This window comes from Phyllopteryx taeniolatus, chromosome 3 (assembly GCF_024500385.1).
Source record: "Phyllopteryx taeniolatus isolate TA_2022b chromosome 3, UOR_Ptae_1.2, whole genome shotgun sequence".
NCBI lineage: Eukaryota > Metazoa > Chordata > Actinopteri > Syngnathiformes > Syngnathidae > Phyllopteryx > Phyllopteryx taeniolatus.
Window position 1 is genome coordinate 10247522 of NC_084504.1, and position 27085 is coordinate 10274606.

Sequence of the window (27085 nt, forward strand, 5' to 3'; positions counted from 1 at the left end):
AAATAGATTTCCGCAAGATTAACTGGAAGAAAAAAAACAAAAAGTCATGGCATTGCCTGAAACAGACTTTGTCTGTCAGAAGATGAAAGGAGAGAAAAGAAAATGTGATGTCATGGAATTGCCTAAATATCATATCATTCAAAAAGTATCCAATCCAATTTTCGTGATGTCCAACAAGAAGGTGCCATTTTCTTTCAGTTAAAAAGTGTTTGTTTACGTCTTTCTCACATATCATCCAAAATTTTGCACCTTTTCCACTGAAATACCATGAAAAAACAACAAAAACCCACACGGGAGTCACATGGTCGCATGGTCACAAGAGCACTTTAGTTAGCCACATTAGCCGGTTAGCATCGTACATACATGTAAGAAGAAGAAGGTATTTACAGACAGGAGGTGGGGCCAAGACAAAGTCACCAATCACCAACAAGTGTTGCCTTCTACCACTTCCTGAATAATGACATATTTACACTTGAATCCACGTTGGCATTATTTAATAGTTTCAACTGTACAAGGAAAGCAAGCAAATAGGCTAACGTTGTCAATAAAGTGTCCAAACAGTGCAAAAGTCCCTTTTTTATGGAAGCTAGCTCACTAATAATTACCTCGAGCTGTTACCGTGACAACCGGTCGACCAGTCAGGAGCTAAGACAGGAGAAGACAGTGGAAACGCCAACGTCAATTTAAGTGAAACAAACTGTCCCTGGGTCAAACTTTCAACTGTGCAATATTTTGGAGTTATGTGTTAGCATTTCACAAGCGTAAAAATAAGAAATACATTTTAAAAATGTGGAGTAAACATTAATTTTTTAATGTTCTAAAAACAGGTTAGCTAATGTTGCTAATAATTTTTGAACTTCACGTAACTTCCGGGATTTTCCTCTCCAACCTCCAAAATTCCCATGACTTTGGTGGCATTTCGACATTAGCGGTTCTGCCTTGTCGCTAAAGCACTAATGTTAATATGCTTGGATGCTCACTTCTGAAGTGCTAAAAAAACATTCAAACAATTCTTGAAGAATTGCCAGGTAAATATCTGATAGTAGCAATTAGCACCCCAAGCCGCCGCAGGGAGCTAGCGCAACAATTTTTTTTGTGAAGCATGCTAAGCTACGTGGGCTGACTCCAGTGAAGTTACAGGAAGTATGTTGTATTGTTATACCAAGTAGGGATGGACATTCTACTATGTTTCCTTGATGGAGCCATTACAATTCATTTCCATTTGACTCCATTGATTCGAGACACGATTAATCGACAACCGCTCAATCTATTGGACGACCATCCTTGCTATAACACTGCTGCGTTCTTTAGTGGCTAGACGGAGTACAGCAGCCTCAGTCTGTAACATCACATGCTGGCCCCTCACACCTACACACACGGAAGTGATTGACAGCAAGTCCAACCTGGTGTATTAATAGTTACAATAATAATAATAGCGGCACCATGACAGGTCCAGTTGGTGTGGGAGTGTCTTTAGGTTTTGGTTATATTTGCATGCTCACGTGTCTCAATGGAGGCTTTGTCTGGAATAGGGTGGTGATCACTTCCTGTTTCCTGTAGAGGGATATTTGAGATCAACACTGACCAGAACCACCACCACAATCACAGCCGGCACCGTAATTACCAGCTCCGCAGGCACCACCACCTCCATTAGAGCCGCCACTGCCACTGCAGCCGCCACCCTGGCCGATGTCACCATTGCCACTGCAGCCCCTGTCTGAACCACCTTCACCGCTGCCGCAATCCTGGCTCTCCTCCATGCTGCAGAGCGAGACATAGACGATGGGCACCAGGCCTTGAGAGGCGCCCGTAGAGCAGAGAAGCCATTCTGCATCAGCTTTGCTCAGCACCCGCAGGACGTCACCCTTGTTGAAGCTGAGCTGTCCTGCCTCGGTGGCGATGTGGTGGCACAGCGCTCGCACTTCGCTGAGGAAGGAAAACAGGGAGGATGAAAACAAATTTAACCCACTTTCACGCTGCATAGGTGCAGACAGTTGACCCGTGATTTTCCTGGCTTCTGAGGCAGTAACATAGGTGCAACAGTGGCTGAAGAATAGCCGTGTGTAAAGGGATTACAAAGTGCCGGGACAGGGTAACACTAAACGCAGGCGGCGACTGCGAGAACATCCCGTCTTTGCTATGTTCTGTACGAAAAGTAAAGGCGGAAACGTTATATCTCAAATGACAACTTTCATAAAAAATGGGGTTTGATTATCTTCATACCATGTCAACAATTTGGTTTCAATTTAACGGCAAAGCAGTGCAAAAGCAGCTGTGATGAACTTCTAACCATGTCGAGAGTTTGGTCTAGGTGCGTTGGGTCTCAGTGAGCGGGTGAAAGGTACTGACACGGAATTTGGGGGGGGGGGGGGGGGTGAAGTCACAAATTTGCCAGTTCCAAGGGCAAAATGGCAGCTGCGAGGAAGGGGATTCGTAAAACCAAGAAGGGTATGAAGTTTAACATCCAATACGGGATCTGAATGCAGAAATCCCCCGTGTGAAAGGCTAAGGTTATACTCCAACATCTCATATGTTTTCGTGGCAAGATAGCGAGAAAGGTATTTCATAGATATTCATACCATGTTGAGAATTTGGTCTCGTTGGGTCGGGTCTCGTTGGGTGAAGCTGCCACAGTACGAGGGTTGGCGCTCACAGGCTCTACCTTTTTCATGCCTCCAGCTCCGATTGTCTGTGCCATCAGGCCCAAAACCGACGAGTCCAGGCCGAGCCAGCCCGACGGCTGCCTGAAAAGTACAACAAACATGCTGTTTGAAAGACCTCTGCCAAGGTTTAAACATCATGGAAATTAGTTTAGCTGGCATACTTGTATTTCTTTTGGACGTACCTGCTCTTCTGAGCTTTCGCCCTCAGTTCACTCCCGTCTATCTTGGTCGGAGACCCAACACTGGATCCGAAGAGCCGCCCCCAGCGCAGCCCTTGCCTCTGGACAGCAATCTCCGGCCGGTCTTTGATTACCGGACTGCTGCCCACCGTCGCCTCCTGATTGAGGACCGACTCGGGCGGACTTCCCATCCACGAGGGCCGCCCCTCAGATCCAGACTCGGCGCCGTCCACCACACCCTCTCTGGCAAGCGGCAGTCGGCAGGGGCGACGCTCAGCCGACGTCCTGCGCTTGTCTGCCTTGACAAACTTGGAACCCTCTGTGGATTGGTCAATGTAGACTTGGGATGACTGCATGAGCTGGTACCACCACCCAGCCTGACGGTCCTGACGCTGCCGCCCCTCGTCCGTCCTTGTGGGGTCCTTCCCCAGGGTGTCCTTCCCTACGTCTTTTTCCTCAATTCCTTGACCCACTCCTTTCATCCTCTGGCCACCTGTCCCTCTTTCCTTGGACCCGTGACCACCTCCCACAGGGATACTCTCCCTTCTGAAAACTTCTGTCCTGGGCCACGTCTCCTCCCGCCCCAGAGGCACCCTCTCCTTCCCGGCTACCATGTCCCCGACGGCAGCGCCCCAACCCCTCATCAGCTGCAGGGTGGAGTGGGTGGTGGACTGTCTCGCTGAACATAGCAGCTCCTTGCGGCGTCTCTGCTGCTCGCGCCCCGTCGCCAGGAGCCGGGGTTCGAACAAGAGGTCCAGATCGAATGGGAGGAGTGAGAGGGGTTGCAGCAAAAGGAGGAGTTCGCTGAACAGCTGCTGACATGCACCCTGAGCCAGTGGGACCAGGCCCCACGCATTGTAGTGGGCGGCTATGATGTCTAAAATGACAATGATACCATATGAGTAAACCACTAGTAGGGCTACTGCAGCAAATTGGCAACTGCGGAGTATAACACAGTCACATTCCAAAGCTATTTTCTTACTCGACTCAACTACGACCCCCAACATCTCCATTTTGCTGCAGTGATCAATTTCGTGGCTGCCCTCAGTCTCCTCTCAGTTAAAAACAGGAGACCCTCATAGTCCTCCATACAGTTATTTAGCATGTCTTGGATGACAGGTGTTTTCAACATGACCAAAATCTTATTGCTGTCTTTCTCCACAGGCTCCACTTTGCTGCAGCGGTCTGTTTTCTTGCTGCCCTCAATCTCCTTTTGGATAAACTGTCAAAACAGGGGACTGTAGCAGGTCTCATAACGACTGATGCCTTCAATGCGACAAAGCTTTATCAATTTTTGGGCTAGACTATTTTAAAGCGGAAAACCTATCACCACAAAGAAAAAATTATTTCAGAAAATGATTAGTTTAGGGATGTGACCAATGTTTTGGGTAAAACACGCCTCTAAAGTTTGCAGCAACGTGGAGATTGTGGAGTAAAATATAGTGGCATCCAAAGCTAAGGCACAGCGGTCCATTTTGTGGCTGCCCTCAGTCTTCTCTCAGTAAACTATGTGAAAACAGGAGATCCAGGTTCTCCTACATTGTTGTTGTTTGTTAGCTTGTCTCACTCTGACAGATGCTTTCAATGTGACCAACATTTTTAGGAAATATGTCCCTAAAATCGCACCTAGCCTGCAGCAAAGTGGAGACTGCAGAGTATAACACAGTCACATTCAAAGCTAAGACATCTCATCAGCTAATGTTAGAATATGCATTTATTTTTATTGTCATGTATCCTCAACTACTACTCCACAGTCTCCACTTTGATGCAGCAGTCCAATTTGTGGTTTCCCTTAGTCTCTTCTCGGATTAAATATGCAAACCCTCGTTTTCCTCCATTATCGCTGATGGACGCATTCAATATGACCAACAATTTCAGGAAAATACCCCTTAAAATATCACACATTTTATTAAAGAGGAGACGAAGGGTAGCCACAAAATGGACTGCTGAAGCAAAGTGGAGACTGGGAAGTATACGCTAACGTTAGCATATGTTTATTTGCCGTGTTTCCTCAAATGTTTTTGGCTGTAACTACTACTCCACAGTCTCCACTTTGATGCAGCGGTCTTTTTCATAGCTGCCCTTAGTCTCCACTTGAACATAAATATGTAAAAACAGAAGATTGTGGCTGTTTATAAGCAGGTCTTACCTTCATGTGTCAAGAGATGACTAAACCAGAACTCCAAAGACTTGAGGCTGGAAAAGAGGAATCAGGAGATAAACGACAGGCTCCAAATGTCAGTCAACAAACAAAAAGAGGAGGAGGACTTACTTGAGGAGGCCAAAGATGAAGGCATTGAGTCTCATGCTGTGGTTCGTCAGCTCTGAGAACTGGCTCACCTTCGTCAGCAGGTTGTGGAGGACACGTGTAGATGGGCCTGAGGGACACAAACACACCACACCATGTTCCTTTCTATTTTGCAAGTTGGCAGTTAGCATGAATAACTGTCAAGGAAATACCACCTTACAGTAATTGTGTGACACGTCTACATTGTTAATGTTCTTTTGCCTGAGCGTGCTTTGTACGTCTTCGAATGGGGATTATTTCTATAGTCATTGTGTTTATTTCTATTGTGCAAGGTGGTGGTTCTCATTATTTTCTGCAATGCTCAGTTCAGAATGTTGTGTTCTGTGACAGTAAGCACTGAACTCTGCCCCTGACTCTCTTCTTTCACCAGAAAAAAAAAACTTTTATAGCTTTTTCTGTTCTTTTGAAACGAGCAGTAGGAGCATACACTGTTTATATCTTTCATATAGGTATTCTGTTTGAGTGTCAGGTGCCTGAACGTGTTAGCATTTCTCTCCCTCATGAATGATGTGACAAGACTAGATTCACTAACTAATCTTTGTCTTCTACTCAAAAGCTGTGCTGATCTCAAGTCCAAAGTGATGCAACGCTGCCATCTACAGGGTCCTGTTAGTCACTACAGTGGTTTGCAAACCTGAATTTCACAGACAGGTTGGGTGAGACCCTCTTTCACGCCCACACGTCGAAAAACGCACTTGACAAATACATATGTTGGTGGCAGTAAACAGTTCGATTACTGGAGTCTAGTTGACGAATAGAAACGTCCATGACAGTGAATAAGTTGATTGCTGGTGAAAAGCTTACCGAGCTGCGTGGAGGCTTCCACCAGGCTCCAGGGCTGACAGCGGCGCTGTCCGATGATCAGGTCCAGCACATAGGCCTTGAGTCCGTCCTGCAAAACCTCGTACAGCGCTGGACATAAGTACTTCAGGATCAGGTGACCCACGTTGGGACTCACCCAGCTGTTGCCGAGTTTAGCCTGGTGTCGCCGAAAACAAAACTTGTGTCAGCGTCGACAGACTGATGGTCAACATGGATGGAGGACGTGATGGACTTACTTTAACATCAGGGTCTCGATTAGTGCCAAAGTGAGCCACGATTAGATCGACTGCTGTGTTGACAGCCTTCACCAATCCTGAAAAAGACAAGATGAGAAGAAAATGCTATTTTCTGTCACAGAAAATGACATACAGTTCCCTGCAAAAGTATTGGAACGGCAAGGTCAATTCCTTTGTTTTTGTTGTAAACTGAAGGCATTTGGTTTGCAGCTCATAATATGAATATGAGACAATAGTTCAGAATGCTAGCTTTTATTTCATGGTATTTACATCTCGATGTGTTAAACAACTCGGGACACAGCACCTTTTGTTTGAAGCCACCCACTTTTCATGTGAGCAATAGTATTGGAAAATGTGACTGATGGGTGTTTCTGTGTTGCCTGTTTGATTGATGAGTTAGGATTTTGATTTACCTTAATTAATTATTTTGTATATTGGTGATTATCTATGTGTTGAAATGACCCTCTTAAAAATGAGAGGATGCATCCCAAGGGGCTATCATTGAAATAAATACAAGTGCATAGACAAATAATTCACAATATGAAATATTTTTGTATATAAAGGAAGCAATTCCCAAACTATTTACCGCCTTTGACCATTTTTGTGATGTGAAGATATTTTCGGTTATTTACACCATAGAGATTCACAAACGCCTGCCGTATGCCATATTGTGCCACAAGTCCGACAAGTGTTGCGACAGTGCCGTAAAGCGCCATGGTGTTGGTCAGTGAGCGCTGCCTCACTTTTTTGATGAATAAAGTCCTCGTTAGCATACAGTTGTTGTCTGCACATTATTGAACATAAAAATGTGGCGATGAAGCATCACTTTGTGTCGCTATTGTTCCTCACCGCCATTCCGTGGTCCTGTTGCCGCTCATATGAATGTTGAACGTATGAGGCTAGCAGCGTTAGCTTCGGCTATCGTCTTGAGGCTAACCCAAATTCGTGTCCGTTTATCAAGCCAGGCGGTGCAAGTCTCAGTTTCTCCTTGCGTCACCACAACATCCTGTCTTGGATGGGATGTTTTGGTGATAAAAGAATTTCATACTGACACTGAAAATGTAGTTTTGCCAGGTGCAAATTTTTGGCGACTTAAAAACGAGCACCAACGAGGGGCCAGCATCTATACGTAGGTGGTGGCCCGAGACAGCGTCATAGTGGCCCCGGCCACCGTTAATGTCAGACCCTGTATTGTCTTTGTCTCTTTTTACTTGTTGGTTGCTCCTTTCTTTTTGTTGGTGTAATGATGAATATTGCTGCTCTAATTTCCCTCACGGGATGAATAAGTGCCTGTTTGTCTATCTAGTTGAACAAAAACTATATATTTGGCCACAAAAGTGCCAAATGTGTTGACAAAAATCAAAAGGTTGGGCACAAAAAGTTGTCTTCCTCCCAAAACTGTTAGATGTGATCACAATACTGTTGTATTAGTGCACTAAATCAAACATTTGAGTACAAAAGGTATAATTTAGGCACAAAAATTGCTATACTTTAACCCGCAAAGCCTATTTGGCCATAAAAGTGCAAAATTTGTTTGCAAAAATCTAGTGTTTAAGGACAGAAACAACAAAAATCTATATTCCCCCACTATTATGCATTTTTTTGCTGAATCAAGTACATACATACGTGACATTTTGCCATTAAACGATTACATTACCTCACAAAAAGCCCGTCAATCCCATGTGATACCTCACCTCTTTTGTGCGTCATGTCGACGCAGACGTGGGACTGTGAGCCGGAGGAAAAGCACAAGGATGATGCTGTGGAAGCATCAGGAGAGAGGCAGAACTCCTCTGGCGGCCTCTCAGTCAAAGAAAAGTAATCCGGTAAGAAGTTGCCGTAACTCTGCTGCATTTGCCTGACTGATCACACAAAAAATACAAAAAAGCACTCACAATTACATACACTCAGCAGGAAGTAGTTGGCCACATGATCCTGACCGCACCATGATGGCGTCCTGGTGGCTAGCATTTTGGCAAAGAAATGCTGCTATTTGCTATTTGTCAATAAAAGTGCCACATTTTGCCCAAAAATCTATTCACAATTACACAGACAAAAACAGGTATTAGACGGTCACATATGCCTCCCCGCACCATGATGGGGTCCTGTCGGTTGGCTGGGGGGAGCCGAAGGGAAATCGAAGACGTTTTTTCGGGGAGGACAGTGAGAATCCGACGAAGCAGAGACGCTAGCTACTCTCTCCCCACCAAGAGGGTTCTGACGTCGGTATTCCCGCCACTTCAGGGCCTGAGGGGAAAGGTGGTATGCTGTCGGGGTGTTCGAGACAAAAAAAGTGATGGGAGGAGGAGAAAGAAGAAGAGGAAGAATCAGGAAGGATGTGATCGTGATCATCAAAACGATGGACTTACATTAAAAGAAAACTGACGAAAACAACGGAAAAGTTCCAAGTCCAATGGTTAGTTAAGTATGGGTTCGGTAGTATGATACGGTTAGGTGTAAGATTTTGAGTTGTGGTTAGGAGTTAGGAGCTAGGTTTGGGAGCTAGGGTTATGTTTCAGGGTGTGGGTTAGACCCACTGCACAATGTGGTCAAACCCGATTAGACCAGACCATCACGAAAAGAAAAAAAAAGAAGTAAAATGACAGTTGGCAACTCACACCTGCACATTGAGCAGTTTGATCTTGGACGGCGAGCCTGTACAGGAAGTCCTCGATTTACGAACGAGTTCCGTTCCTACGCTGGCGACGTAACCCGAATTTCCGCGTAAGTCGGATTTCACCGTTAAAGTCGAAATTTACGTCGAAATACTTCTATTACGGGTATTGTCCTACGTGATTGTGACAGCAAGCTCAGTGTGTGTGGGCGTTTGCGTCGATGTGTGAGTGAGACGGGACTGTGAAGGAGGAAGGAGTGCGCGCAGTTGCGAGTGTGTACAGTGGCAAGTGTAGTGACGGCGACCGGGAGAGAGTAGCGATTATCGGAGGACCCGTTGCCGTTGAATGTGCAGAGGAGCTAATAAAGCCATTAAAGCAGCAAATCGGTGCTTCGTGCCTTTATTGTTGCCGCCACCCAGCTCAGCTGTGCAACGAGAGAAGGGAGTTAACCCCGAGGAGGACAACCTCGGCACTGGAGAAGGCGTCTCCCCTGCGGCTCCTAACCACGGTCAGTTGACCGTAGCAGGAAAGGTTAACACTTCGTATAAAGAAACTACAATACGTTAAAATAAAAAAATAAGATGCTGTACTTACCATTACTGCTGAGAGTGTGAAAAAAGGAGTGCGAAAAAGGCAAAGATGCTCCCGGCGCACAAACACAGACAAGCACTATGCACTAGCTAAGGAGAAACACTATAGTGTTAGGGACAAAATGGCGGACGAGGCACGGGCGTCGTAAAGTCGAAACGTCGTAGGTCGAGTACGTCGTAACTAGAGGACTTCCTGTATAGGTTTTCAAGGCTGCACATACAGTATATGAACAGTATATTGTACTTTATCACTTTCATTTTGACAACAGAGATTACAAAGTTTATTTCATCCACACATGCATAACAGTGGTGTAACGATTCATTCATTATATCGATGTATCGAGAGGGAAGTCTGGGCTTCACTGCTAAGGCTTCTGCACCAGTGACTCGACTCCGGATAAGTGAAAGAAAATGGATGGATGAAAGCTTATGTGCATTTTCATTGCCTGCAATCTGCGAGTTGCTACATTGTGCAACGGCAAATCACATTTTGAATCGTCGCAACAACAGCGGCTGAGTGATCGGCCACTCATGAAAATAGTTGCCCAAGCCCGCACACACCGCAAGAGTTCAGACGGGTTTGGCCGCATCGCTCGATGTGTGGCAGACTTTAGGAATTAGGTTTAGTGCTTAGAGATAGGATTAGGTTTAAAAATTGGAAATTTATGGGGTTAGAGATATGGGTTATGGATAGCTTTAGTGGTTAAGGGTATGGTTTAGAATTAGGGGTTAGAGTACAGGTTAGTTTGGGTATGGAGTTCAGTTTTTTGGTTTCAGGTTCAGTTTTGAGTTTGGTTTGGATTAGTGGTTAGGTTTCGCGGTTATGTTTAGGATTTAGGTTTAAGGGTTAGGTTTGGCGGTTAGTTTTAGGGGTTGGGTGCAATTAAAGTCTTAGGGTTAGGAGATGCACTTGGGTTTAAGAGTTTGGATTAGGGTTAAGAGTTTGATCTAGGAATTAGAGAAACGGTAAGGGTTGGAAAGCAGGGTTAGGTTTAAGAGTCCGGGTGAGGTTAAGAGCTAAGGGCTACAGAGTTAGGCAGGCCTTAAAGTCACAATTTAACATTGTTTTCAAACCTAACATTAGTTTTTAATGGTAAACCTGGATTTTTCAGAATGGGTTAGCATTCATTCAAAGATGTTCCTGTTACAGTTTTGGTGAGAAGACCAGACGATCACACTGAATCTTGCCTTGGTGGAGGTAATACAGTCAATTAGAGTGATGTGAAAGAAGATAAAAGTTACCATTCTGCATCCTGGCCGCTTTGCTTCCCTCCACGAGGCACCCAGCCTTGACACACCCCAGCGGGCTAAGAGTGTCCCGGTGTACAGGAGGCAGGGTGGGCGGCATCATCCCCCTCTTCACACCCAGGCTGGCGGGGGGAGGGGTGTGGGGCAGCAGTGGCCCTGTGTGGGCGGTGCTCTGAGGGCAGCAGGAGAGGTTGTTATGCGGAGGCGGAGGGGGGCTCGGGGTGCATGTGGAGCAGGTCCTGGAGCTGGCGGCCTCCTCTTGAAGGTGCACCGGGGAGTAACTCCCCAGGGGTGATGGGCGTACAGACCCAGGGGGAGCCGCCGCTCTGTTTACACCGCCCTGATGGTGCTCGTTTCCAGCAGCGTCCTCGCTCTCCTCTTCCTCATTGCCGGAGTTGGAGTTGGAGCGTGCCTGCATGCCGGACACGTAGCCAGTCAGCAGGGGGAGCAGGGGCTTGGGCTGGGGGGGCTTGGAGGCCAGCTGGTGGTGGAAGGTGAAGGGCTGGATGGGGAGGGTGGTGGGCCGTTGGTCTTTGCTGTAGCGCACCACGGCTGGATGAATGTCAGACGAGCTGGAGGGGCCACCTGGATAAAGAAGAGAAGGCAGGATTGGTTAAGGGGGTAAGACCATAGACTTGTTTAAAGCGCACAAACAAACAAAAAACAACGAAAGGAAAGGTTTTTTTTTCTAGTAGAGCGAGTGGGTGTGTGCGAGGGAGGCAAGCGGTTATAAGCCCAAGGAAGAAAGTTCAGTGTAAACTAATAATGCCGTGTGAAATTTTTTAACATTAAAGTGAAAGTTTGCAAGGGGAGCAAGTGAGGGTGCTCGAGGCACAGACACGTGGTGAGGAAGAAAGTTGAGCATAAACAATTTTGTTTTTTGAAACAAAGGGAAAAAAATTGATCCTCGTCAATCAACTTTTACGGTGTGTTCGAGGAAGGCAAGCGGTGCAGAAGAAATTTGAGCATAAACCAGTAATGTCTTTTTTTGAAACAAGACCACAAAAAACAAAAAAAACAAAAACATTCTACCTAGCCAATCCATTTTTGCGAGTTGGGCAAGTGGGTGTGTACGAGGCAGACAGGCGGTGAAGAAGAAAGTTTAGCGTTAACTGATAATGTTTTTTTAAACAACTAATACAAAGGAAATAAAATTCCACCTACACAATCAACCTTTGCAAGTTGAGCAAGTGGAGTCTAAACGGATCATTTCTTGCTTTGGAAAAAGAAAAAAGTGTTGACTCAGAAAATTTGTTTTGCGAGTGGAATGAGTGGGAGCACGAGAGACTGAAGTGGTGAAGAAATTTGACGAAAACCAAATACTGTCGTGTTTTGAAACCACAAAACAAAGGGGAAAAGTTGTTGAATCAATCAGTATTACGAGTGCAGCAAGTGGGCACATGCCGTAAGAAAATCAGCATTGCGAGTGGAGTAAGTGGGTGCACGTGAGGCAGACAAGCGGTGATGAAGAAAGTTTAGCGTTTACTGATAATTGTTTTTTTAAACAACTAATACAAAGAAAATAAAATTCCACCTTGCCAATCAACCTCTGCAAGTGGAGCGAGTAGGTGTAGGAGGCAGGCAAGTGGTGAAGAAGGAAGGTTAGCATGAACCAAAATGTTGTATTTTATTTTAATAAGAGATACAAAGGAAATAAATTCCAGCTGGCCAAACTACATTTGGGAGTTGATCGAGTTGAGTGTAAGCAGATTATTTTCTTGCACATCATTTCTTGCATTGGAAAAATAAAGTGTTGACTCAGAAAATCATCTTTGCGAGTGGAACGAGTGTGTGCACGGGAGACAGGGAAGTGGTGAAGAAGAAATTTGATGAAAATCAAATACTGTTGTGTTTTGAAACCACAAAACAAAGGGGAAAGGTTGTTGAATCAATCTGTATTACGATTGGAGCAAGTGGGCATGTGAGGCAGACAAGCGGTGAGGAAGAAAGTTCAGCGTAAACGGACAATGTCGTGCTTCAAAACTAGGTACCACCGAATGAAAAAGCAAGTCAAAGCTGTTTACTTTTTCATATAAACTCAGATGGTTTTCATTAGAAATAGGTCGCCAAAAAAGCAAGCCAAGTCACTTGCCAGGAGCTAACACAAGCACATATTCATTAGCTTAGCTACATTACCTTACTCCACTACATGAAGGTTCGACGTGGTGAAACTGCTGAGACACACACACACACACACACACACACACAAATAGACACACACCTTGAAGGTCTAACAGAAGAATTTCTTCACCTATCAATGTTTCGCTTTCCTTTCAATTCAGTGTTACACACACCAGTGCGTGCGTGTGTTTTTGTGTGTGTGTGAGAGAGAGAGAGAGAGAGAGAAAGAGAGAGACACCTCACAGCATTGCGCAAGCTGTTTGTCAGTCTAAAGGCCGAGCTGCTGATATCACTTGGGATGGGTGCAGTGGTGGTGGCTGCCACAGGAGGCGACATCGAGATGTAGTGGAACGGTAGACGAGAGAAGATGAAAGGAGGATGGATGGAAAGTTGAAATGAATAAAGGAGGGAGGAAGCAGAAAAGGAAGGGCCACGAGAGACAGCAAGACTTCCCAGACGAAACTTGGCAGTAACGGTGCAAAACCAGATTAGCAAACCCGAGACTTCCACTTTTTTCCCCTCTTTTTGCAGGCTGATTATTATTGATTACTTCATTCCAATCCCTGCCAACGCCAAGATACCATCGTGGAGGCGCTCAAAGATGTCATCGACATGACTGATTATCTGATTGCAGTATGCAGAGTCAAGAAAGAAAGTCAGGAAAAAGGGAAGGAAGAAATTAAAGAAGAAAAGGAAAAAAGTCAGGGAAGAGGGAAGGAAGGAATAAAGGGAAAAAGGCAAGGACAGATGGATGGAAAGAAGGAAGTAGGGGGGAAAAAGTGAGGAAAGGAATGGTGGGAGGCAGGAATGATGGAAGAAAGAAAGAAAGAAAGAAAGAAAGAGAAAGAAAAAGAGGGATAAAGGTAAGAATACATAGAAGGAAGGAAAAGTAAGAAAGCCAGGCAGAAAAGCACAAAAGGTAAAAGGAAGACTCAGGGAGGAAAGAAGGGGGAAAGGAATGAAGAAAGGAAGGATGGGAGGCAGGAATGAAGGATGAAGAAAGGAATTAAACAAGAAAGGAAGAAAAAAAGGAGGCAGGCAGGAGAGAGGGAAGAAACATGAAGGAAGGAAAAAGGAAGAAAGGAAGGCAGGAGGGAATGACAGAAGAAAGGGAGGAAAAGAAAGAAAAAACAAAGGAATCGAAAAAGGAAGGGACGTGTGGCAGACAAACCTTCTGCGTCGCTCTCCCTGGCCGCATCTTGGCCGCAACAGGCTGCAGTGGGCGCTTTCGAGGCAGCGTTACTCTCGTGGATGGGTGAAAACTCAGTGGAAGAGAAGGGGTCCGCCTTGAGGGACGGCGACCCGCCGTGCCGCCGCTTGCTGCGAGCGATCTCTGCGAAGGAGGTGACCCGAGGCGGGGGCGGCGCGGCTAGGGCGCCGGCCCCCTCGCTGAGGCGCACGGGGCAGCTGAGCATGCGCTCCAGCGAGCCCAGGCGGGGCCCCGGCGATTTGTCCAGGTTGCGGTCGTAGCTGCGGGAACGCGGCCGGCCGGCGGCGGCCTCCGGGGCGCCCTGGTTGACCAGTGGGGGAGACATATTGACATACACTTGGCCCTGGAGGAGCACGGGAGGGGCGTCTGGGTCACCGACCGCGTTCTCGTCCTCATCCTCATCATCTTTAGCAGCCAGATGACGCTGGAAGAACACGAAAGGCATTTATGACCATTTGCTGTTCTCCAATCAGCCTGCAGCCCACAAAAATCATATAATATAAATTGGTAGATATAAATATATATATATAAATATAATATACAAATCGGTAGTTAAAAAAAACACACACACAACAGCGCTCAATTCATACAGTGTTTTAAAGGCCAGTACCCAAAAAGCCGACAGTCAGCCAATGACTGCCTGTCTTCCGACAAGTTGTGTGCAAGCGACTGTGTGGGAGCCGGAAGAATGAAATTGCTTCAAACTGCGGACAAGTTAGCACACATTAGCGTTACCCACTGGGACGTAACCTCAAAAGTCTGCAGCTCACGAGGGTATGTGAGCAAAGTCACTGTTAGATGCAGTGGATTCTCCTGTGCTGTTAAGGAAACTCTGCATTCGATGCGTACGAGACTCAGTGTTACCAGCAGGAAATCGATAGCATCGGTAGCATGAGACGTCGGAGACCACTCCGTAAATCGGGGAGTTCGAGAAGAATGAAAAAAGAACAAAACGAGGAAAGCATGGTATTGTCACCGGCCGTTTGGGAGTGGGCTGTCCATTCAAGAAGAGCTTGAGATATGCTCACTTACTTTTAATACAATACGACTCGCAAGCAGGCAACAATGTAGCTGAGCAAGCTAATACTAGCACTAATGTTTGTATGTAAACAAGCCGGAGTTCTGTCGAATCATAAAGTTTTGGTAAACATTGGGTCATGCGAATGAATAAATGCTGACAACAGCGACCAAGTATGTTGACAACGGCAAACACGGGAGGCAAAGCGCTGGTCACAATACGCAATCCGAATTATGCGCTATATGAATGTGGAAAAAAAATGCACTTTAGGGAACACTGTACATACAGTACATAGCCTGGCGAGCTAATATTAGCTAAACGTAATGCTCCAAGATGGGATGCAACTGAGGGGAGGGCATTTTTGGAAGCTATGATGTATTTTTAATATTGAATTACTTTATGTACCTATAAAATAAATTTAAAAAATCTAAAATCTAAACTGGTGGCACGGTGAACAACTGGTTATCACACCTGCCTCACAGTTCTGGGGACCGGGGTTCAAATCCCGCATGTTCTCCCCGTGCCTCCGTGGGTTTTCTCCAGGCACTCCGGTTTCCTCCCACATCCCAAAAACATGCATAATAGGTTAATTGAATACTCTAAATTGCCCACAGGTGTGAATGTGAGTGAGAAAGGTTGTTTGTTTATATGTGCCCTGCGATTGGCTGGCGACCATTTCAGGGTGTACCCTACCTCTCGCCCGAAGATAGCTGGGATAGGCTCCAGCATGCCCGCGACCCTGATGAGGATAAGTGGTACAGAAATGGATGGATGGATGGATGGATGGATATGAATCAGCCTTTTAGTGCAGAACTAGATGGCCAAAATGACCCTTAATGGTAGCTTTCTGAACTATATTTAGCAATCATTGTGCCCCCATGAGGCGGAACGGTGGACGACTCGTTAGAGCGTCTGCCTCACAGTTCTGAGCACCGGGGTTCAATCCCCGGCCCCGCCTGTGTGGAGTTTGCATATTCTCCCCGTGCCTGCGTGGGTTTTCTCCGGGCACTCCGGTTTCCTCCCACATCCCAAAAACATGCATGGTAGGTTAATTGACGACTCTAAATTCCCCGTAGGTGTGAATGTGAGTGCGAATGGTTGTTTGTTTCTATGTGCCCTGCGATTGGCTGGCGACCGGTTCAAGGTGAACCCCCCCTCTCGCCTGAAGATTGCTGGGATAGGCTCCAGCACGCCCACTACCCTAGTTAGGATAAGCGGAACAGTAGATGAATGAATGAATGAATAAAATCTAAACTTAAAAATGGAACATCTGAATCAAAATCCAAAATCCCCTTAAAAAATGAAAAAAAATCTGATTAGAAATCTGAATCACAATCAAAATAGAAACTTAAAATAAAAAAATCTAAATCAAAAATAACTTAAATCAAATAAAATCTGAATCAAAATATAAAGTAAAAAATGTAATAAAACAATCAACAAAATCGAATCAAAACTGGCAAAAATGTATTTGATTTAATAAGAGATTTATAAAAATAAAATCTGAATAAAAATCGAAAAATGGAAAATCTAAATAAAACAAAATCTGAATCAAATTTTTAAATAAAAGAAAATTAATAAAGAAATCTAGAGATAATGTTTTAATCAAATAAAAAATAGAAAATGTTCTCTTCTTTAGTTCAATAAAAATCTGAATCAAAATTGAAAAGCAAAGTCTGAAACAAAATCCAAATAAAAAATTACATCAAAAATCTCAATCAGAAAGGAAATTCAAATTCAACGTAAAAGAAAATAAAGTAACTTGTTCAACTGTACAAGTAAAACTGACCCTTGTTGACTCTTCATCCTCCCCCTCATCTTCCACTTCCTGGTTGGCTCTCTGCCGGAACAGGAAGTACTCACTGGGCTGCGTGGGGCTGGGGGGGCTGCCCCTGCTATGCTCCTCAGAGCCGCTGTGGACCGACGATCCGGCCGGGCTGGGTGACGACTGGGAAGACAGGTCACAGGTGACCAACTTGTAGTAATTCTGGGTGGCCACCACCAGGCGGGCCTCACTCTGAAGGCAGGACATTGCCCCGCCCGCAGACACGCAAGACGGCGGACAGTAGGAGTTGCAGTTGGCGTCCAGCTCGAGGGCAGCCTGGTGCTCTGTCGAGCAGGAGTTGGCAGAGAAGGCGGACACTGGAGGCTCTCGGCCGAGTGGGAAGGCTAGCGGAGGCTCTGAGGGCGAGGTGAGGAGGTCCAAATAAAACACCCCCCCCGTCGGGTCCCGCTGGTCAACCGTCGGGGGGTGCTCGGCTGGGCTGTTCAGGTTGCCTTGCTTCTCAGGGACACTGTTGTTCATCTTGCTGTAAATGGTGCTGAAGTTGACCAGCACGCCGTCTGAGCTGTTGCATGATGAATCGCTGCTGTAGCCCTGAGGACATTCAGGGAAGGTGTTGGGGAAGTCCTGGGGGAAGTCCAGGGAGAGGTTCTGGGCTTGGGTGCAGCAGGAGCAGTGCTGCGCGGATAACCCAGAGGAGTAGGAGCCCATCTTGCTGCTCCGGGTGCATGGCATGGGATGATCTCCGTCCTCATCGTCCTCCCACTCGTGCTCGCCACAGTCCACCGACATGTTGGAGCCACTGCTGCCGTGCCGCCAGCCCAGCTCCGGTGGGTCCAAGTCCCTGGTCGCGCCGTTCCGATTGCGTGCCTCAGGGGCGAAGCCCAGGTCATGCAAGTGGAAGGACACCGTGGTGGTGTGGCTATGTAGGTGGAAGGAGGAGTCTTCGTGGTAGCCGCTCAGGTTGCCGTCATCATCGTCGTCCTCCTCCTCATCGTCGGTCTTGATCAGGAAGGGGTTCCGGCGTAGCGGTTGGTGGCTCCTGGTCTTGATACGGGGTAAAGTGTGGGCTGCCACCAGTTGCTCGTCGGAGATGCTGGAAGTGAACGAGGAGTCGTTGCTGGCTGTGCTGCCGCCACCGCCATCCTGCCTCTCTGGTCCTACGTTGTGGGTGGAAGTCTGGATCAGGCTGCTATAGAGCAACGCTTCCCTCTGGAGGATGTCCCTCTCAGGGAGGGAAGTGGTGCGACTCAGACCCAAGTTCTCCAGGGGGCTAAATGGGTTGGTCCTCTTCAAGGAGCCAGTCCCGACACCACAGCCCCTCTGCCGCCGCCCCGACACCTGGCAGTGCATCAAGGGGATATGGTGCACAATCAGGGTCTCGCCGGACAGCTTGGGTGGGCCGTCCATGGCGGAGAAGGTACACGGTTGGAACTAAGGTGAGTGCCCAAAGTGTTGACGCTTTGGTTCAACAGTGGCAGGTCGGGTGCAGCTCAGGGGTGGCACCAGGGACTTGGAAGGAGAGGTCAGAGAAGTCGAGGGCGTGGTCAGAGTGGTACACAAAGTCATAGACAGTGTGAGACATCTGTAGACACAAAAATGGACACAAGAAAACATGTGAGTATTCATCCATCCATCCATTTTCTGAGCCGCTTATCCTCACAAGGGTCGCGGGCCTGCTGGAGCCTATCCCAGCTATCATCGGGCAGGAGGCGGGGTACACCCTGAACCGGTCGCCAGCCAATCGCAGGGCACATGGAAACAAACAACGATTCGCACTCACATTCCTACCTATGGGCAATTTAGAGTCTTCAATTAACCTACCACGCATGTTTTTGGGATGTGGGAGGAAACCGGAGTACCCGCAGAAAACCCACCCAGGCACGGGGAGAACATGCAAACTCCACACAGGCGGGGCCGGGATTTGAACCCTGGTCCTCAGAACTGTGAGGCAGATGTGTTAACCAGTCGTCCACCGTCATACAACCAATTCCCATTAAATGTATTAGTTTCAGTCTTCATGCAGTTATGACAAAATATGTTTCTTTTAAAAGGAACCGCTCAATCCAGACGAGCACTCACAATTCATTAATCCTCTTATACAATAATAATCCATCCATCCATTTTCTTTACCGCTTATCCTCACTAGGGTCACGGGCGTGCTGCAGTCTATCCCAGCTATCCGGGCGAGAGGCGGGGTACACCCTGAACTGGTCGCCAGCCAATTGCAGGGCACATAGAAACAAACAACCATTCGCACTCACATTCACACCTTCGGACAATTTACAGTCTTCAAATAACCTACCACGCATGTTTTTGGGGTGTGGGAGGAAACCGGAGTACCCGCAGAAAACCCACCCAGGCACGGGGAGAACATGCAAACTCCACACAGGCGGGGCCGGGATTTGAACCCTGGTCCTCAGAACTGTGAGGCAGATGTGTTAACCAGTCGTCCACCGTCATACAACCAATTCCCATTAAATGTATTAGTTTCAGTCTTCATGCAGTTATGACAAAATATGTTTCTTTTAAAAGGAACCGCTCAATCCAGACGAGCACTCACAATTCAATAATCCTTTAATACAATAATAATCCATCCATCCATTTTCTTTACCGCTTATCCTCACTAGGGTCACGGGCGTGCTGCAGCCTATCCCAGCTATCCGGGCGAGAGGCGGGGTACACCCTGAACTGGTCGCCAGCCAATTGCAGGGCACATAGAAACAAACAACCATTCACACTCACATTCACACCTTCGGACAATTTACAGTCTTCAATTAACCTACCACGCATGTTTTTGGGGTGTGGGAGGAAACCGGAGTAACCGCAGAAAACCCACCCAGGCACGGGGAGAACATGCAAACTCCCCACAGGCGGGGCCGGGACTTAACCCCGGTCCTCAGAACTGTGAGGCAGAAGTGCTAACCAGTCGTCCACCGTTCAGTCGTCATACAATCAATTCCCATTAAATGTATTCGTTTCAGTCTTCATGCAGTTATGACACAATATGTTTCTTTTAAAAGGAACCGCTCACTCCAGACAAGCGCTCACAATCCAATAATCCTCTGATACAATAATAATCCCTCTGTGATAATAATAATTCCTCTGTGGTGCCTGCTTAGTGGAGTTGATTAATCTCACGTGGGTTGATTCAAGGATATTTTAAAGAAAATGTTGAAAGCCTAAAACCTTGCTAATAACCTTCAGCGGATTAAAACTGAATCTTATTACATCAATCTTGAGGATTGTAACATTACTTGACTGGAGGTGTTTTTTTAAACTAGTGTTCATATCCCACATTTAAATGAGGGGAAGCCAAACGATGTGTTAGAACAAAGCACGCAAAGGAAGCTTTCAATGGACTGATTATGTTCTCAGGGCACACACAAGAACCCGCAGAAAAACATCCATTTCACTGTCAGGAATCCAAATCCCTACACTTCATGCTAACTAACAAACTGTGAGCACCAAAAATTAACATAAAACAAAGCGTGTCATAGGCATCAACTAGCCCCACATCAACTAGTGGAATATATTACCTTGTCGTAAGCGTAAGTAGTTGGACGTCAAATACTGTAGTTAATGTGTTAATTAGTGTCACTACTCAACAAATTAGACCAGCGGTGTCAAACGTCTAGGCGTCTCATCCAGCCCACGGGCACTGTTCTGCCCATCACTCAAGTTTTAGTTAATTTATATGTATTGACTCTTATTTTGAAACTCATGCTTTTATTTTGGCACAACTACAATGGTGAGTCGCACGACGTGACATGCACAAAGCTGAGAGAGAAAAAAGATCGGCGCAGCAGGGCACGCCTCCAATCAATATGCAGTAAGAGAGTGAGACTTTGTGTGAAGCACTGCCAATGTATGCATTATATCATGTATTGTTTTTTTTAGTACTTTCATGTGCAAATGTGCAGTTAAAAATTAGTTTGTGAAGTTAATTGGGACATGGGTTTATTAAAGCCCAGATAAACATGATTAGGTTACGTCAGACAAGCAAATCATGTGAGTGGCTCGCTGTAATGGCGACCCCCTGACAAGGAAAAGCTGGAAGTCACTTCTTTAGTAAGATGAAAGCTACAAGATAATTTGATCCATGCTAATAGTTTAAGTAGCAAATTTGAGTTTCTATTTTGCACTTACTGTGGATATGTAGCAAATGGATTTATTTTGTTTTCATTTTTTTGTTTCACTCTGTCAATCTGCCTGTATACTTTTATAACACATATGCAACCATTTTTCTCGCAGTCTCGAGCCCTGACTCATCAACTAGTCACCCAGTCACTCTCATCAACTAGTCTCTCTTGATAACCACTCGCATACATCAACTCATCTCTCTTGTCAATTAGTCTCTCTGGACAGCCAGTCGACCTTGTGAACTTGCCTTTCTTGTCAACTCGTCTTGGCAACTAGTGTATTGGTCAACCAGTCTCTCTTGTCAACCCGTGTCAATTGTCAACTAGTCACACCTAACGTCAACACACACACAACAATGTAAGCGTCTCTCTGGTCTAAAGATGCCCAACGACCTGAACAGACACCTTCCAAAGGTTGCCAAACCTGATTGTGTCTCTAAAGTAGATTATCTTAGTGATGGTTACATAAGTGTTGCCTGCCGTCGTCGCTAGCTATGATAGGCTAGAATCTTGGGTTAGCGTCATTGCAACTAGTGGACAACGGGGAAATCAGGATGACACGCTGCAGCTGTAGGAAACTATTCCTAGACACACAAAAGGCCTCAGTGTGATGTTAACACACACACAGAGAAAAACTATGCACATCCGGCCAGTGCAGGCTGCCAGTTACGCAACGTGAGGAGACATGTTCCAAGAGACGAGCAGACACTAAAAACATCTTTGCACTATCTGCAAGATAGACGCAAACCACTTGAAAAGATTCACAGATGACACATCAACTAGTCGCACTCGTCAACTAGTTGCACACGTTCACTAGTCAACATCTCGTGATTCGACACTAGTCGTACATGTAAACCAACTGATTGTACTTGTCGAAAAGTAGTCACACTACCGAACACTTCACACTTGTCGATAGTCAACTAGACACACTTGCCAACAACTAATTCCACAATTCACACTCATCATCAACAAGATAGACTCAGCAACAAGTCACTAACCAGCAATGGGTCACACGTCTACTATTTGCACTTCTCAGACAGTCAGACTTGACAATTATTCACACAAGTATCACTGGTCAATTAGTCACATGCATTAACTAGTCACAATTGTTGTTCTTGTCAAGCAGGGACACTTGTCAATTAGTCAGACTGGTCTCACCCATCAACTAATCAGTAATTGACTAGCTGCACCTTTCACGCTCTCGTATACTATTCGCACTGATCACTCTCGTCAACTAGCCGCATGCATCAAATAGTCACTCTCGTCAACTAGTTACGCTCATTGATTAGTCACACTGGTCACTCTTGTTGACTATTCACACGAGTTCATTAGTTGGACTGGTCACTCTTGTCAACTAGTCACTCTTGTCAACTAGTCAGACTGGTCACTCTCACCAATTAGTCTGAATGGTCACTAGTCAACTAATTGTAATGATCAATCTTGTCATCTTGTTTCATTTGTCAACTAGTCGCACTGGTCGGCCTCTCTTGTCAAGTAGTCATACTGGACCCAGTCATCAACTAATCACATTTGTCAGCACGTCGTACCGTTCACTCTCTTGTCAACTAGTCACACTGGTCAAACAGTCTGACTGGTCATGCTTGTCAACTGGCCACACTCGTCAACTAGTCGCACTGATCCCTCCCTCGTCAACTAGTCGGACCAGTCACGCTTGTCAATTAGTCACCCTCATCAACTAGTCGCACTCTTCGCTCCCTCGTCAACTAGTTGGACCGGCCACTCTTGTCAACCAATCACACTTGTCAACTAGTCACACTGGTCACTCCTTTGTCAACTAGTAAGACCGGTCACTCTTGTCAACTCACAATGGTCACTCTTCCATCGACTAGTTGCATGTGTCACGCTGGTTAACTTGACACACGAATTTGTCTCATTTGTCAATTAGTTACTCACATGTTACTCACATCAACTAGTCACACTGGTCAGTGGTCACTCTTGTTGACACTCGTTAATAAGTCGGACTCGTCATTCTCTCGTCAACTAGACCAGTGGTTCTCAACCAGTGTGCAGGGGCACATTAGTGTGCCGTGAGCGCTCTTCAGGTGTGCCGTGGGAAATTATAAAATTGTATGTAATTGCGCCAAAAAATTATTTACAAGAAATAATGTATCTTTGTTCATCCCTTTGTGCCAGTGAGGCATAGTGACAGACAGATCAAATAAATGTTATTCTATTAGATGCCACGAAGTACATACAGTAATTAATGTATCCACTTTTTGTGACATTTTTGTTTGTTGGTGTGCCGTGAGATTTTTTAATTGTAAAATATGTGCCCCGGCTCCATAAAGGTTGGAAATCACTGAACTAGACACACTCTCATAGACTAGTCACGTTCATGAACTAGTCACACTGGTTGCTCTCTCTTCAACTAGTGACATTTATCAACTAGTCGCACTGGTCACTCTTGGCAACTTGGTGCACTTGTCAGTTTGTCACACTGGCCACACTTGCCAAATAGTTGCAGTAGTCAAATTGACAACTAGCTACTCGCCTTGTCCACAAGTTGTACTGGTCAACTAGTTGCACAAGTCAGAATTTAGTTTACATAACAAGGTTATGACATAATGCTGCAGTACAGGTGTCCAGGTACACACATCAGCTGGCATTAACCTACATCTTCATCACACTCCTCTATTTATGTCACACAAGGAACGTCACCAATATTCATTTTTGTCGAACGTAGAAGTGCGTCCGGCCTGGCTTCAAAATATGGGGGAGAAACAAAAACAACAACACAATTATCTAAACGCTCACGTCATTTGAAGCTGATTAAATTATATATAATTACATAGTAAATATATCTTTAGTATATTTTGTATCAATAATAGTTGGTAAATGACTGTTAATATACGTTAGAAGCCGCACAATGCTTTTATTTTCACGGATGACAGCGGAAATTGTGTTCATTGCTTCCGTGTACCTTGACGGCTGTTTATTCTGTCACATCGGGATCAATATGTGATCAAATGGAGTCTCAGGCCTATAGTACGTCATTAATCGAACACTATAATTAAATATAAACCACCAACACGGTGTGTTTACGTCTAATCACCAAAACCAAAATATGTTGCTGACGAAACAAGCACAAACGTTCCTTTGTGTCAATGCGAAAAAAAAAAAAGAACAAAATGAACGACAATACAGAACCGAACTCTGCAGAACCGAACTCTGCTGTCTTTTTTATACAGAAACGGACGCCTTCCACGACAAACGTTGTTGAATAAAACGAGACGAAAACACGGTTGAATTGTGGAGAAAGGGACGTTTGAGGAGGAGGCTGAGGGAGGCGTCGTCGGTTCGGTATGACCGAGCTGTCAAGCCGAGGCCGAACCGCCACGAACCGCCCCGACGACGACGACGACGACACCAAGGGCGGACGAAAGACACTCACCTTGTCCCGGGTGTTGTCCCGGTGTTTTGATGCAGTTGCCCGCGGGACGACGACAACAGAGATGCTTCTTGACGACTTGGCGGACAACACCAAGCACACTGCGCATGCGCGGGGACGGGAACGCCTGATCTCACCCGCATCATGACATCTACTTTGTTGTCATATAATATTATTAGCATTATTAATAATAATCTGAAGAGAGAGGCGTTTGTTAAAACATACAAGGTTCTATATTAAACTAACAATTTCTAGAATGTTCCAGTATGTAACATGTTTAACCATGTTGTCAATAATCTCTGACCTCACGTGGTTCTATTTTTGATGTACCGGCAAAAAATAAAAAAATAAAAAATCCTAAATAAAAATTTCAAAAAAGGCAAAGAAATGTGTTGCTAATCTAAATACATGTGTTTGTAAAATTTCACAATTTGGCTTTTTGCCACTAGATAGCGCTCGATGCCAAAGTACAACGTAAACAATGGCAGTGATTAAAACACGCGTTGCCTCACTGTTGGGAAGATTACCTTGGAAATGTAGCTGGTTCCACTTACAAGTTACCCTGTTGAATATGTAATAGTAGGGTAAACATTTAAATAAATTTCACAAACTAATACAACAAATGAAATTTGATTGCATTTTGATTACTTAATCTTGAATGAATGCATGAACATGACCATTGGTCATTGACTCTGAAAAAGTACTTTAAACCCATAGATCATTAATTTGAATATATCCACATATTTGTTCTTTGTAAACATTGTAAACTGATCGCAAAACGTGATGCAATGTAAAATCATAATAAAAAATGTGTTGCATTATATGTGTACTGTATGTGGAAAACCTCCATACCATGTTGACCTAATGACAAATGTGCACAATTTAGACAATAGGGGTTCATATGACAACCTAGATAAGTGAATGTCCCATAAAACATTCAAAAATTATAAAGCTGAAACTGTTCAAAAGTCAATTTGCTTTTACAGTGGATACCGAAAGTTTTCAGACCCCCTTAAATTTTCCACTCTTTGTTATATTGTAACCATTTGTTAAACTCATTTAAGTTCATTGTTTTCCTCATTAATGTACACAAAGCACCCCATATTGACAGAAAAAAAACGTTGACATTTTTGCTGATTTATTAAAAAGGAAAAACTGAAATATCACACAGCCATTATTCAGACCCTTTGCTCAGTATTTAGTAGAAGCAACCTTTTGAGCTAATATAGCCATGAGTCTTTTGGGGAATGATGCAAGTTTTTCACACCTGGATTTGGGGATCCTCTGCCATTCCTCCTTCCAGTTCTCTCCAGTTCTGTCAGTTTGGATGATGAACGTTGGTGGGAAGCCATTTTCCAGAGATCCTCAATTAGGTTTAAGTCAGGGCTCTGGTTGGGCCATTCAAGAACAGTCACGGAGTTGTTCTGAACCCACTCCTTCATTATTTTAGCTGTGTGCTTAGGGTCATTGTCTTGTTGGAAGGTGAACCTTCGGCCCAGTCTGAGGTCCTGAGCACTCTTGAGAGGTTTTTTGTCCAGGATATCCCTGTACTTGGCCGGATTAATTTTTCCTTTGATTGCAACCAGTCGTCCAGTCCCTGCAGCTGAAAAACACCCCCACAGCATGATGCTGCCACCACCATGCTTCACTGTTTGGGACTGTATTGGACTGGTGATGAGAAGTGCCTGGTTTTCTCCACACATACTGCTTAGAATTAAGGCCAAAAAGTTCTATCTTGGTTTCTTCAGACCAGAGAATCTTATTTCTCACCATCTTGGAGTCCTTCAGGTGTTTTTTGGCAAACTCCATGCGGGCTTCCATGTGTCTTGCACTGAGAAGAGGCCTCTGTCGGGCCACTCTGCCATAAAGCCCCGACTGGTGGAGGGCTGCAGTGATGGTTGACTTTCTAGAACTTTCTCCCATCTCCCGACTGCATCTCTGGAGCTCAGCCACAGTGATCTTTGGATTCTTCTGTACCTCTTTCACCAAGGCTCTTCGCCCCCGATTGCTCAGTTTGGCCGGACGGCCAGCTCTAGGAAGGGTTCTGGTCGTCCCAAACGTCTTCCATTTAAGGATTGTGGAGGCCACTGTGCTCTTAGGAACCTTAAGTGGAGCAGAAACCTTTTTTGTAACCTTGGACAGATCTGTGCCTTGACACAATTCTGTCTATGAGCTCTTCAGGCAGTTCCTTTGACCTCATGATTCTCATTTGCTCTGACATGCACTGTGAGCTGTAAGGGCTTATAAAGACAGGTTTGTGGCTTTCCTAATCAAGTCCGGTCAGTATAATCAAACACAGCTGGACTCCAATAAAGGTGTAGAACCATCTCAAGGATGATCAGAAGAAATGGACAGCACTCGAGTTAAATGTGAGTGTCACAGCAAAGGGTCTGAATACTTACGGCTGTGTGACATTTCAGTTTTTCTTTTTTAATCTGCAAAAAATTCAACAATTCCGTTTTTTCTGTCAAGATGGGGTGCTGTGTGTACATTAATGAGGAAAAAAATTAACTTAAATGATTTTAGCAAATGGCTGCACTATAACAAAGAGTGAAAAATCTGAATACTCTGAATATTTTCCGTAAACCACTATATATATATATATATATATATATATATATATATATATATATATATATATATATATATATATATATATATATATATATATATATATGATAAGAATAAACATTTATCTGGTTCCACAGTCATAACAGCCCTCTTAGGGAAACCGTAACTACAGT

General features: G+C 45.1%; 1 protein-coding gene across 3 annotated transcripts; it reads right to left on the minus strand.

Annotated features, from left to right (window-relative positions):
* Positions 1-305: 305 nt before the first annotated feature.
* Positions 306-24495, minus strand: rusc2 (RUN and SH3 domain containing 2). 3 transcript variants are annotated; one of them, XM_061766929.1, is made up of 15 exons: positions 24345-24495; positions 16797-18375; positions 13954-14416; positions 10656-11246; positions 8302-8475; positions 7903-8070; positions 6209-6285; positions 5955-6129; positions 5115-5220; positions 4992-5038; positions 2846-3719; positions 2580-2744; positions 1625-1926; positions 1503-1554; positions 306-645 (listed from the first exon to the last, which is right to left on the minus strand). In XM_061766929.1, the coding sequence occupies exons 2-14, from the start codon at positions 18198-18200 to the stop codon at positions 1541-1543; spliced, it is 4560 nt and encodes a 1519-aa protein (XP_061622913.1). In that variant the 5' UTR covers positions 18201-18375; positions 24345-24495; the 3' UTR covers positions 306-645; positions 1503-1540. The 3 variants fall into 3 exon arrangements, with proteins under 3 accessions (XP_061622913.1, XP_061622912.1, XP_061622914.1); XM_061766928.1 differs by having other exon boundaries at positions 306-1554; XM_061766930.1 differs by lacking the exon at positions 8302-8475 and having other exon boundaries at positions 306-1554.
* Positions 24496-27085: the final 2590 nt, after the last annotated feature.